At 35.9% G+C, this 14,860-nt stretch overlaps 1 protein-coding gene across 4 annotated transcripts in view; it reads right to left on the bottom strand.

Moving 5' to 3' along the window:
• The window catches only part of Agmo (alkylglycerol monooxygenase), a 309,056-nt gene that overhangs the window by 141,271 nt on the left and 152,925 nt on the right, over positions 1-14,860 (bottom strand). For all 4 annotated transcript variants that reach the window (XM_028768813.1, XM_028768814.1, XM_028768815.1 and 1 more), the window contains 2 exons: positions 2,475-2,557; positions 1,887-1,992 (listed from right to left, as the gene is read on the bottom strand). In XM_028768813.1, coding sequence (XP_028624646.1) covers positions 1,887-1,992; positions 2,475-2,557 — 189 coding nt within the window. The remainder of the gene's footprint in view (positions 1-1,886; positions 1,993-2,474; positions 2,558-14,860) is intronic.

Below are 14,860 nucleotides of genomic sequence, written 5' to 3'. Positions count from 1 at the left end.
AAGAAACTCAACACCCTTAATAAGCAGGAAGTAATCAAATGATAATGTCTCCCTCTTGCCAACCCCTGAATTTATTTAGGGAGCTCTTTCCTTTCCTCTCTGATTTTTTTCCCTCATATCAAGTGTTAGGAATTTTAACTGGTAAAAGAAAAGGGGTGGAGAAGGATAAAAGAAAGAACCCACAAAGTAGCAAAAATCCAACTGCCATAGCTAATTTTAGTTGTCAATCTGACACCCTGAGGAAGAAGAAGACTCAATTAAAGAAATGCCGACCTGCCTGTGAAGCACTCTATTAACTAATGTAGAAGGGACTAGACCACTGTGGGTGGTAAGATCTCTAGGTAGGTTGACCTGAGTTATGTAAGAGAGATAGCCCTGGGAAGCAAGCCAGGTAGAAACATCCCTTTATAGCGTCTAGTTTCTGCTTCAATACTGTCTCTAGCTCCTGCTCTGACTTCCCACAGTGATGAACAGTAACCTGGAAACATAAAATGAAATAAACTCCTCCACTCTGTTTTTGGTCATTTTTTTATCACAGTAACAGAAAAAAAAAAGACACTATCCTTTGCTAATAGGGGAAGGTTAGGATTTATGCTTTCACATAAATAAACCAACATGTTGATTAGTCTCATAAATTAGTCTCATATTGTTCAGAAATAAAGCTTAACATTTTTAAAATACTCTGATGAACACAAATAATGAGTCAGATATTGTGTAAGTATCCTGATTACAGAATAATAAATAATTCTAAAGAATCTCTGAAAGATCAATCTTAGCTATCACTTATATCAAAACATATCTTTTATTTAAAAAATCCCATTTTTCTTTCATATATAATTATAAAGGATTTTTAATCCAGTAAGATGGCTGCTCTGTCAAGGGATGACATCCAAAGACTTCCAAGATCTGTGTGATCCAGCTAGAATGAAGACACATCACACACCTTTTTCTCTTCTAGCTGGAATACAGAGATGTCCTCAGTACACACCTTTAACCCCAAGCAATATAGGTTAAGTAAGGTTAGTTTGTAGAAGGAAGCAGCTATGTTTGCAAATGACATCTAATTGAGGGTCAGACAAAGTGACAGATCAGAGAAAGATTTGACAGAATAAGTCAGGGATAAAATATGCCCGACTCTCATGAGAACACACAGGAAAGAGATGCTACTTAAAAGAGTAATGGCGGGGGGAGAGGGAGAAGGCAGTTTTACCAGAATAATTTAATAATTTTACAGAGACTGGTTGTAGATGAACACAGAAAGAGATGGAGAATGAGAAGGAGCCAGAAGATTAGAACAGATTGCCAGAGTTAGATGCCAAGAAGAACAATTCTGTGAGATGCTGAGAGAAGTCAGTTTGAATCAAGCAGAATGGAGAGAAGTTTGAGCCAGAAGAGCTGAGTTGAACAGGCCAGGGAGAGTTTTCAGAAAGAGCTAAAAAGAGTGAGTTTATTCAGCAGTAAGTCTCTGAGACAACAGTTACATCTGGTGAAGAAAAGTTACTTTTACATATGATTATTTCTGTTATAGCTGATTTTAAAGCATCAAACACTTCTTTTTGTTTTCAAAGCTTTCTTTAGTAGAATTAGATGCCCGTATCATTGTAAAACCACTGTTACAACTAATTTCTTGATAATCTACAATGCATGCCAGTTTTCGTCAATATCTTCTGCAATATATTTTGTCCAATCTCTATAGCTTAATTACATCAACCAAGATTTTGGGATAAGAACACCATGACTTACCAATATTAATGATCTGAAAGTTATACAAATAGTAATTCAAGATATACTGCACAGAAAAACTTAGCTGCAGATAGTGGGCAAAAATTCAATAGAGAGAAAACATCATTTCATGAATAAATTAAATAATTTAACAAATGCCTTACCTCAAATGCAAATGATAAAGATGGGATAAGAGGCTTTAAATGACCAAATCTGTACAGGGTTAGGAACAACAGGCACCAGAGAGTTTCTACAATAGCTGCCATGGGTCTGAAATAACATTGATGACAAATAATAATAATGACATTAATATCCATTAGCTTTAAATACTGTCTCCATGTGCTTATGTCATAATTAAATAGCAATAAAATTTACATTTGATTTTCAAAAAAATATTTAACATAATAGAGTGGCATGTCTCTAAAGTACTTTGAACATAGTCTTTAAATAATAGACAAAATATATCTTTTAAGGAAAATCTGATTTATCAATTTATTGTTTAATTAAAACAGTAGTGAGCTATGGCAAAACAATAAAATATCAACAAATACATGTCGAAAATGTAAGACGTGTGAGGTTCACTTCAGTAGTCCACTGTGTTTTGCTTCAAACAATAAAAAATGGCTTAGAAGGAAAACATATCTTTAACTCATTTTTAAACAATGGTACACAACACTAAGGTTTGAAAACTAAATTATACAGGTCCATGTTATACTGATATTTTATAGTAGTGTGAAAAAGTCATGTCTTACTTTTGATCCAGAAGGAAACCAATGGATGTCAAGGTCAGGATTATGAAGAAGACTCTCAGAAGAAGAGTGACCTGAGACAGCACCTGCCAAACAAACACAGTGATCAAAGGAAAGAATTCCTTAGAGGATGTGGGAGGAGCATTAGCAGCCAATGCTGCCATGGAAACGGTCTGTACTTTCCAGCATATTATTTATTACTCTCTTCACAAAGAGGATGGATACAGAGGATATTTTGTGTTTCGCAGCACCACTAAGTAACCTCATCAAACGGTTCAGAAGGAAGCATATTTTCACCATGAACTTTTTCTTAAACTGTTGTTTTTACTTCTCTCCTTTAAATTTTTGACTTTCATAATTACTTGAAGCATGTGAATCCCCAAACATGGATAACAAGTTCTCATTTAAGAAATACATATTATATTCTAGTATATATTTTTAGCTTGAACAATTAATTCTAGCTTGAATTACAAACTTTATACATACAAGAAATATATAAAGAAAAATGTATTCCACAGTGCATTGTTGGTTTTATATTTATTTTCAATATTCTTATTTTTTATATAAAAACTAGAATCATGAAGGAGAGAGAGCCTCAGCTGAGAAAACACCTCCATGAGACTGACCAATAGTCAAGACTGTGGGACATATTTTTGATTAATTATTAATGTGAGAGTGCCCAACACATTTGAAGTTGTGTAGACCCTGGGCATCAGAAAGATGAAGATGTAATTAAACAAGAGAGTCATGTTCCAGACACAGCAAGTAGCAGAATTTGGTAGCTTCACCCAAGTGGTTCTGGCTTTAGAGTCAAGAAATATCCCTCAGTGACTAAGAAAAGTTGCTGAGGTTAGATGGATGGCAGGGGTGTCCCTGCATGGAGGCCTGAAGAGGCTACTGCTTGAAGCTGTGAAGGTGAAGCCTGGATGGTCTTGAAGATCAAAATGTTAGAGATGCCAGAGCTATGGAATACCCATTGAGGACAGCTGCTAAGAAGGAGTAAAATCAGCCCAAGAGAAAGAAGTGTACTGTCGTCAATGAAGCTGAGAGGAATTGGAGATCTAAATAAGACTTTGACATCAGGTATAGAGATGCAGAGTTTGGAGTTTGCCCAGCTGGTTTTCGGTCTTGCTTTGGTCCAGTATTTTCATAACTTCCCTATGTTTTGGAATGGTAATGTATCTTATGTCATGATATGTTGGAAGTATATGATTGGCTTTTTGATATTGATTTTATAGGGGACGACACTTAAGATATTGCATGAATTTCAGAAGAGACTGAATTTTTGACTTTTAAACAATGTGGAGGTTGTACTAGACTATGGGGACTTGTGAAACTAGACTAATGCATTTTGTGTTATGTTATGGCTATAAGCTATGGGGACCAGGGAGTGGAATGTGTTGGTTTGAATAGGTATGTCCCCCATAGATTCATGTGTTTGAATGTTTGGCCATAGGGAGTGGTACTATTGGGAGGTGTAGCTTTATTCTAAGAAGGGTGACCTTGTTAGAGAAAATGTGTCACTATGGAGATATGTCTTTGGATTCTTAAATGCTTGAGCTACACTCAGTAACAAACACATCCAGTCTCCTCTTGGCTGCCTTCAGTATCAACTTTTGTCTTAGTTAGGGTTTACATCCTTGAAAAGTCACCATGAACAAGGCAGTTCTTATAAAGGAAAACATTTAATTGGGGCTGGCTTACAGCTTCAGAAGTTAAGTCCATTATCATCATGGTGGGAAGCATGGCCGAGTGCAGGCAGAAATGGGGCTGGAGGTGTTGAGCGATCTACATCTTAATCCAAAGACATTTAGGAAGAGACAAGATGTGTTTCATACTGGACATAGCTTGAACACTTAAGACCTCAAAGTGCCCCCTTCAGCAACATAGTTCATCTAGGCAGGCCACATCTTCTCCAATAAGGTCATACCTCCTAATAGTGCCACTCCTTTTGGTTAAGTATTAGAACATATGAATATATGGGAGCCATACTTATTCAAACTACCACCAGATCCATTTCAATTGTTTATCAGATCCTGATTTAACTTTGGTAAGGGGTACCTATGGAAGAAATGATCTGCTTCTTTTAGATTTTTCAATTTGGTGAAGTACAAATTTCTAAAATATGTTCTTATTCTCTGGATATTCTTGGTGTCTGTTATATCCCCATTTTCTTTTCCTATTTTTATTAATTTGGATATTAACTTGGAATAGGGTCTATGCTAACAGAAATTGGAGAAAATCCATGGGTTTCCTCCCTGGTCTTCTGGCAGGCACGGCAAGTGGTTGAGAATGGAACTTGGGTACAGCTATGGCATGAGAAGGGAAGGGCATCAGGGGATGCTTTGTGAGATCTATTGGAGGCATGCACGGTGCGAAGGGGAAACTGTAGGTGGCATGTGTTGCAAAAGTTGGAAAGCAGGAGGTCTGTTATTCAATTATGTGGCCAGCAATGACTATTGCTTTGGAAATATTTTATTAGGTATAAGAATAACTAATATGTTCTTGAGTAAGTTAATACTCAATTATGGAAACATTTTTTAAATAAAAATGTTTTTCTTGCCCTACTGTTTTAATTGGTTTTGCCATATAGATTGGTAAAATGATTTGATGCAACATACACATAGCTATTAGCCAAGTGACTATGGGAAAATTACTTACCATCTAAATTGATTTGATATAAAATATGTCTCTAATAAGAACTTAAATAATAATGATAGATATGTGACTCAAATTCTTATTGCTGTGTATAAATCTTTGGACTATTATTGCTTATAATCCCACAATAATGTAAGAACAAAATTAAATGTAAATACCTCTAAATACCACAGGAGACTCAAAATAAAGTATATTTTGGTTATGGCTCTGGTTAAATGGTTATGATGAGTAGGAACAAAATCGACTCCATGTTGCACTAATTTGCTACCAAATGATGAGTGGGAAGATACCAACTTCACTCAGGAATCCATCTGTCTTTTGATTACTATGTGTGGTGGTTTGAATATGCTTGGCCCAGAGAGTGGCACTATTAGAAGGTATGACCATGATGGAGGAGATGTGCCACTATGGGGGTGGACATTGTGACCTTCTTGCTAGCTGCCTGAGGACAATCTGCTTCTGCCTCCCTTTGAATGAAGATATAGAATGCTCAGCTCTTCTAGAGCCATGCCTGCCTAGACACTGCTGTACTTCTTCCCATGATGATAATGGACTAAAACTCCTAACCCATGAACTATCTCAAATTAAATGCTGTGTTTTATAAGAGTTGCCTTGGTCCTCTTGTCTTTTCACAGCAATGGAAGCCTTAACTAAGGCAGAAGTTGGTCCTAGGGACCATTGTACTGCTATGATAGGCCTGGCCATGCTTTTGTTTGGAAGAATGTGGATTTCGGGACTTTGGATTTGAAAAGCAGTGGAATGCTTTAAGTGGGGCTTAATGGACTGTCCTAGTAGGAATATGGAAGACTTTCTTGTTGAGACTTATTTGAACTGTGGAAGCCTGTCTCTAGAGGTTTCAGAGAAGAAGAATTTTTACATGTGGCCAATGACTGTTTTGTGATATTTTGGTGAAGAATGTGGCTACTTTGGCCATTGTCCAAAGACTATGCCTGAGGATAATGTGAAGAGATTTAGATTAATTGCATTGACAAAGAAAGTCTGAAACTAGCCTGGTATAAATCCTGTTGTGTGGTTACTAAAGTTCATTCCTGTGAAGAACATTTTTATGAAACGTAGCAAGCACAAAAAGGAAAAATACAAAATGTATGGTTTAAAGAATAAAGGGGCACCAGGAAGTGGAATGAAGTTAAATTAAGGAATTGAGGGAGTGGTGAACTTGGGGCAAGATCCCACCTAGCTAAACTTACGCTTTTGCAATTGAAGAACAGATAGTTATATTTAAGCATTATTGTAACCTGGTTATTGTTTTCATTTGGCCTTTTAATCTAGAATGAAGTACAATCAATAAATGGGGGGCACACCTGTGATCCAAATCTTGCGGCTGGAAGACACAGGTTTTTGACCCAGATCTTGAGGAATCATGGCCATCAGAAGTTTAGCCCAGGCATGGAAGTACACAGCTCTAATTCCTGGAGACAAGCAAGCAGATCTCTTAAGTTCAAAGCCAGCACTATACAAAGCAAGAATCAACTAAAAAAAACAGCTTATGTTCAGGCATGATGGTTCACACCTTTAATCTCAGAACTAAGGAGACAGAGGCATGTAGATCTCTGAGTTCACAGAAGATCTACAGAGCAAGTTCCAGGACAGCCAAGCTTCGGGAATGAAGGAGTTGGAAAACAGAAAGCTGGTGATAATGTGGTAGAACAAGGGGCCATGTTCCGTCCCTGGAAATCAGCAGAACTTGACAGCTTTGGCCATGTGGCTCTGGCTTTAGAGTCAAGAATAGAAAAGATTACTGGGACGATGATGCTAAAATGGTAATATGGAGCTAAGAAATCGATAAAGATTAAGAAGAAACAAACATCACTGAGATGAAGTGGTCTGGGAAGTGTATTCTGAGAGCACAAAGAAACAGTGTTACAGAGAAAATCAACATTGTAACTCATGCTAGTAGCTGGATTTCGTAATCATGAGAGAGTTACCCAGGTGGTACTAGTTTTGAAGATATGAAGGAGTCATGAAGAGCAGCTGAGGACTGGCGTTAAGAATCCGGGGAAGGCCATTGGTGAAGGTGCTGGCAGCTTCAATTGCAGTTTCCAGCCCAGGAGTGGAGGACTCATGCAAAGAAGCTGAGGTTTGGCATCATAGAGGGAGCTGATGACAGCCTATTCATGAAGCCTAGTTGCAGCAGAAAAACCCCAGCCAGTACTATGGGATGATCACCAAGGACAGCAGCAGTGAAATAGACTCAACCAGAGCCTAGAGTGCTACAGAAAGCAGAGCTATAGAAATGACCCAAGCATTTTGTGAAGCCCAAAAGACTGTGTGTGGATCCCAGACACTGGAGCAAGAAGCTATAAAGTTGAAGCTGTCTTGGAGCCCCGAAGATGTTAGAGATGCCAGAGCCATGGGATATCTGCTGAAAAAAAAGCTGATGACAAGAGAGTGGAAACAGTCCAAGAAAAAGAAGTCTGTTGCAGTCAATAAAGATAAAGAAATTAGAAATCTGAAGAGTACATTGATACCCGACAAGGAGATGCTGAGTTGGAGTTTTGGCTTTTGGTTTTGGTTTGGTCCAGTATTTCCTCACCATGACAGTTTAGAGTGGTAATGTATATTCTACATGATGTTGGAGGTATGTGATCTGCTTTTTGAATTTAATTTCTTAAGGGATTATGGATTAGAGATTGTATGAATCTCAGAAGAGACTTTGAACTTTGGACTTTTAACATTGTTGATAGTGTTACAGCCTGTGGGACTTTTGAAGTTGGACTAAACATATATTGCATTATGCTATTCTTAGGTATGGCTCCCATAAAGTTATGTGTTTGAATAAGCCTAGGGGAGCCAGGGAATGGAATGTGGTGGTTTGAATATGCTTGGCCTAGGGAGGGACACTGTTAGGAGGAATGGCCTTTTTGGAGGAAGTGTGTCATTGTGGGTGTAGGCTTTGAAACCATCCTCCTATCTTTCTGAGGACAGTTTGCTCTTGGCAGTACCATATCTGCCTGGATGCTGCTGGGCTTTCTACCATGATGATAATGGACTAACCCTATGAACCTGTAAAAACAACACCATTTAAATGTTGTTTATTTATAAGAGTTGCTTTGATCATGGTGTCTCTTCACAGCAATGGAAACCCTAACTAAGACACTATGCTAGGTTAATAAGTATCCACCACAATGTGTTTTAACATCATATTGGGCTTCTTTCTAACTAATCCAGGCTTAATTTTCATCATCGTAGGAAGAATCCCTCAAATTTCAGTTTACTCAAAACACATGTTCTTATTCTCTGTTCACTTTTTATATATCATTTATAAATGTCTGTATTGTAACGAAAACATTTGTGACAGACGCTCCAAGACCTCTATGTCAATTAATAAAATAACTTTGTAATTAATTTTCTAGCTTCTAAAATCATCTTTCTCTCTGTTATACATACCTTTAAGTTATAGAGCTATTTTTTCACATTATAAGATATATTATTTCAACATAGGTTTTTAAACCTTGCAGGGATTTTCAGCTAGGACACAAAGCAAAAATTAAAACTCCTGATTCCAAAGTGTCCATATAATACTCCAATAAAATAATCTCTCATACATTTTAAATTTAATCACTTTATTTGATAATTTTATACATGTATATAATGTATTTTGATCAAATATAATTCCTCCCTTATTTGCCCAACTTCATTTTCTTCCAATATTGTTACTCTTTGCTTCCCTCCCCACCACCCTCCCTCTCTATATTCACAAACCCATTAGTCCTCTCAGGGCTACCTTGCAATGGTATGGGGTCATCAGTAGGAGTGGAAGTAGTCTCAGAGTCTTTCTTCATCACTGAAAAAATATACTATTCATCCCTCAGGAACCACTGCCAGTAAATTCTCAACTAAGCGAGAGGCTTCATACCCCTTTGCTACCCATCATGGGACTTTTGGCTGACTTGATTGTGTATAAGTCTTGATTATACAATTAAAGTTGCTATGAGTTTGTGTGCATAATGGCTCTATCATGTGTAAGTATTGTTCTGCTGCAGACAACTACAAACTCTGTCTCTTCACTTTTCTGGAGCCTCTTTCATTAGGATTCATGAATCTTGGGAGGAGGGATTATGATGAAAATGCACCATTTAATGCTGAGTGCATAGTCTTTTCTCTGTATGTTAAACAATTTGGTGGTCTCTGTATTAATTTCATCTACCATAAAAAGAAGCTTCTGTAATTAGTATTCAAAGAGGCATTAATTTACAGGTATGTAGGTAAGAATTTAGGAGTAATTTATTATTCTGTCTATTTACCAGAATAATAGTATGAGATTCTCCCCTAGAGCCTATGACTTAGCCAGCTACAGATGTTTACCTAGTGGATGGTATCAGATATAAGTTTCATCTTTGGGGTGGGCTTTAAGTTCAGTCAAAAAGTTACTGGATACTCCCATATTTGTTCCACAATAGTGGCACCAGTAATCATACCCTGCCAGGCCAATTATTTAATTTCCAGGCTCATAGGTGGGCAATAGTTTCGATGGCTTTCCTTGCTGGCAGCATCCATGGGACCTTCCAGCACCATGAAAGCTATCTACTAGGAATGAAGCTTGCAGGTGAATCCCAGCTTGATTTCTGAATTTCTTATGAGTATGATTTTTTTTTTTACTAATTACTGATTGAAATATGACTCAATCCATTTTCTTGGTTGTTTAGTTAGTAATTCACTATATAGCCCACACTAGCCTTGCAATCTTGGTCACTCTGCCAATTCCTCCTGAGAATTGGGATTAAGGATGTGCTTAACCACATCTTGGTCCCTGATTGTCGTCTGTCAGCCATGTAGGTAGGCAGATGTTCCTAACAACCATAGCACAGATCAAAGATCTTTTCATCTACTGTTCCTTCTACTTAGAATGTTCCCCTTCACAATCCGTATAGCTCATTTAATTCAGGTCTTTATTCAGATCCATGTTTTTTCTACCCTTTTAAGACATAATTCACTTCATCACTCTATCATTATTGACCTAATTATATTTCTTCTGACTTATGTCTTTTCTGTGCATCCTATGTTCCTTATCTGTCTCCTCTTACTAGAATGTATCCTTTTCCCATGACTGTGTGCATGAGCCTAGATTCCCGATACATAATACTCAATAAACATTTGTTGAAAACTAAGCAAATAAATATGTCCATTTCATGTAATACTGATAATTTAATTAAGTAAAGATTAAATATAATTATTATATCAATCTTTATACTAATATTTAAGGTTTTATACAAGTCCAGTTAAGCCATTTAATCAGAAATTTAATACTAAGATATTAAATTCTTTAAAACATAAGTCATTTGATATATTAAATAATTTAATATTAATCTATATGAGCCTTAAAGGACCCAGATGTTCTCTTTTTTTTTTTTTACCCTAAGACTGAAAAGAAGGCTTTAATACTAAGCAATTACTTTGATATCTCATCATATATAGTCCTTCCCAAAATATCTAGTGAGAATGTATTGGGAACTATGATAAATATGTTTAAAAGCCTATAAAAATAAACCAAAGTTCTGCTATTGAATTTATACCACCTAATTCTTATTCTCTATGTAAAAGACCATGGATCTATTACACTAAGGTAAAAATAGGGCAAAAAAGAAATATCTGTTTGATATCGAGTCACATGTGTATATTGATTTTACATGACAGATTTTCCCCTTTGCATTCACTCCCACTTAATACTAATCACTACTATTCACAACAAGTAATCTACGTCTTAAGTATTAAAGTGGATTTATTCAAAATTTCACTTTTGATTTATTATTATTTATAATAAAAACATACAAGGAAACAAATTTTAAAGCCTTCCTAAAAGCTAAAATGAAAATAACTTAAGAGCTTTAGAGAAAAAAGCTTTGTTTTCATATAGTTTGCTTTTAAGAAATAAATGTAACTGTAAAAATCATCAGACTCTGTCCAAATTTGAATTAAAATACTGCATTTGTAGTGCTGTAGAGTTGACTCCATAGTCAGGAGTGTATGAACTCACAGAGACTAGAGCAGCATGCATAAGACCTGATAAGTATCAGCACTGAGAGGTAGAAGTTCACACTGGGTCTCAATTCTAACCAAAAAATTATCAGTAATTGATAACCCCACTAAGAAAGAGAACACACATTTTAACCAATGGAGTGCTGCAGTGTATATCAACCACACCCAGTGTGGCTTGCATTCCCAGGAGTGGATTGACTTCACAAATGAACTTAGTGGTACTTCTGTGCACTGTCTGGGCAGATCTGATGCCTCTGGACATAGGGTAACAGCATACATGTTCAAATAACTATATATAACACTTCAATCTTAAGTTATAAGAATTTAGAGATGATTCTAGTTGCAATAAGATAATTTTTAAAGGAATTGACTGATAGTAATCAAACGGAAGAATTTACTAATGAAATGAAGATAAACATAATTCTAAATTTAATATTTAATCATTTGGTATGAGTTGTTAGGTTATTTTAGATAAAGGCTCACCATATAGCCTGAGCTAGCCTGTGACTTGCTATGTATACTAAGTTGTTCTCAAACTTCTGGCTATACTCATACCTCTGCTTTCCAAGTCTAGAATTGTAGGCGTGATCTTCCATAGTGGTACAACTAATGACTTTGCTTTTGTATTGCAATTTAGTTGAAGAAATTATGTTTCTCACTGGAATGTATACTTCTTGCTTCTCTACCCTTCTCAGCAATATTTATATGAAATAATTAACATTGCTAATATCCACAACAGTCTACATCTAACTAGATTAGGTACATGGTCCATTTAATTTGCCCCCAAAATACCTAGATACCCAAGAACTAAATGTATTGATGCTTTTTAGTGGGTCCTTTTAAAATGTCAAAATGGAAACATTCATTATAAAACTCTAGTCCTTTAATGTTTCAGAGCATTCAAGGAAATTTTAAACTACAATAATATGCTTCTAAATTTATATTCTAACTGATATGTTCTAAATTAATACCTAGATGCCTTGCTTAATTGAATTATGTCATCAAAGTAATCTATTTTAAAGCCTATCACCAGTAACTTTATTATCTACCCTATCCAAAGACCTTTAAAAATACTTAAGCCTCTTGTCTTTTAAAAAGTTTGCTGTTTACATTTGTTTTGAAGAGCTAATGTAACTCATCTCTATTTCAAGAATCTATTCATAATGTCATCCCATGAAGTGGATGCTGTCAGGATAAGAATTGATGTCATAAGTATTACTAAAATAAATAATGTAAAGTGTGTGAGTCCAGCCACTAAACACTATATTTTAGTAGCTGGTGCACAGTGTTCAGAGAAAAATGGATGTGCCTCTCACATCTTTGTTGTGCTCATTGTATTATTTCTTTTACCTCAAACATTATTTATACAGCAGCAATACATATAAAATAAGTAAGTACTTATCTGCTCTAGTATATGGATAAACATAAAAAGACCTCTGTGTCCACACCAGCCACCCCCTGCCCCAAGTTAGCCAGAATCAGCCTACGTGATTAATTGCTTACTGTAGACCAGGTTAAAAAAAAGTCTTCATAAGCTTAGAGAAATCCTCATTCTAGAAAGGGGCTATGAAATTTTGATCCTAGGCAAGCTTTCTTCTGAGTCAAATATTAAGTATTGAGCGAAGAAAAACATAGTGGATAAGCAAAGGTACCCTTCAGAATTAATTTGTGTTAGGAATGAAACTGTCTCCAACTCCAGTTTTAACTTGAAAGGCTTTCAACCCTTGATAATTCTCTTTGCCTAGCCATTATACGAGTTTCTTCTATACCTGTCCTATGATAGGAGAGAAATTTGAGTTCCAAGTATATCTTTTTATATGAATATGTACAAGTAATTTACAAATGACTAAATTACAATGGAAGATGTGCTTACACTATTTGAAAATACCATGGTACATATGTAAAGGACTTGAGCACCTTTAAATCTTGTTAGCTGTGAGGTTAGAAAAAGGTACTAAAATCATTCTCCATAGATACACAGGAAATATTGTTTGTAATTTAATCATTTAGGAAGTATGATGACTACATGTATTTGATGAGATTATGGTAGTTTAAATGGCCATTGTGACTGTTTTATTCATCCTGGAAATTCTTGAGGGCAACTTTTGTCATTTGTCAATTTAATGACAAGCCATCACAACACAACAGTTCCCCCATTAGTTGTGGAATATACAACAAAATCTAAAGACTAGGCAAGTACACATTCAGTCATTATATTTTTTATTTTCTTGTCATGAAACAGAATCTACCTCAATGTTTTCTCCTAAAGCTAATACAGTCCATTCTATGTTTTACTACAGTTTCCTTTCATTGCATATATGTAGAGTACTCACACAAATTTACCAAGTTTTCCAAACTGAATGATTAAATGGGGAAATATTTGACTACAAATTTGAATGTAAAAGTTGAAGTAATTCAGAAATATATTTGTACAACACCAATAGTTAAATGGTGTTAAATGAAAATAGTTTCCTTACCATACAGTGTAAGACATCACTATAAGAAGCTACTGCACATTTCCTTTATTTAACTGGATGGCTATGGAATATCTTATTGGTTCCTCTCCTAGAACATGTCTCTCACTTCTTCTATATGAAGAGTGTGCTGATTCTGCCGGGTCTGCCAGGTGATGAGAGGAAAGGTGAGCTGAGACACTATACTTGGCAAGACTATAATTGCTGTGTAATTTTGACCCGGTGTTAGTGATTAGTTGAGTACAGATATGTGAATCACAAATACATGATGAAACATGACATTTTTTTTTCCAAAAAAACCCCATTTTAATATGTTCTGCAAATTTTAAAATGAATTCAATAAGATTATCTACAAGAATTCAATTTGTTGCCTTTGGTCACAGTTTGGCTGAATTCTGAAGGCAAACTAAATCACAGTGCATTTGATTAGTTAACAAAGACTACTTTTTAAAAGAGATTTATTTATTTATTTTTATGTATGTGAGTACACTGTTGCTCTCTTCAGACACACCAGAAGAGGGCATCAGATCCCATTATGGATGGCTGTGAGCCACCATGTGGTTGCTGGGAATTGGACTCAGGATGTCTGGAAGGGCAGTCAGTGCTCTTAACTGCTAAACCATCTCTCCAGCCCCAATAAAGACTACTTTTAAAATGCCAAGTCCAATCCACAGATACATGGCTGAATGTATCTATTCAGATGATATATGTGTTAAGGAGATGTTGATTTTTGCCGCAACTCTATTTTCCATTTACTGTATATTTTTCACTACAATTTTCTTTTCAAGTCTTTCTGTTCCCTCTTTCAGAACATTAGGATGCTACAGTTGATCCTGCTGGGTTCCAATCATAGATTGAATACGAATAGCCAGCATGATTCTACTGGCTATTTTGGAGATGTACAAATGAGTGTTCAGCTAAGTCTTAGGTAGTCATACCTGAAGTTCTTTGTATGCCAGTATTTAAAACCAGAGTGTCTGGTAGCCATCTTGGCTCATGCAGGAGACTCAGCATAGAGAGAAGTGTAGCTACAAGAAAGTGAGATTTCCAATGGAAGGAAAACTGAGGAGATAACCATCCTAAAGGCTCAACTGTGTAAATCAGTAAGTTCACCTGGATAGAATTTCTATCATAAAACCAAGGAATTCTGCTCACCATATTCAAGAATCTATTTCGCATGTAGAATTGTATAATTCTAATTCAATATCTAAATTATGTAGACCCTACAGATTTGTTCCAGAGAAATATTCCATTAATACA

This window comes from Grammomys surdaster, unplaced genomic scaffold, assembly GCF_004785775.1.
Source record: "Grammomys surdaster isolate TR1022 unplaced genomic scaffold, NIH_TR_1.0 188, whole genome shotgun sequence".
In the NCBI taxonomy this organism is placed as follows: domain Eukaryota; kingdom Metazoa; phylum Chordata; class Mammalia; order Rodentia; family Muridae; genus Grammomys; species Grammomys surdaster.
This window is presented reverse-complemented; position numbering and strand designations above follow the sequence as displayed.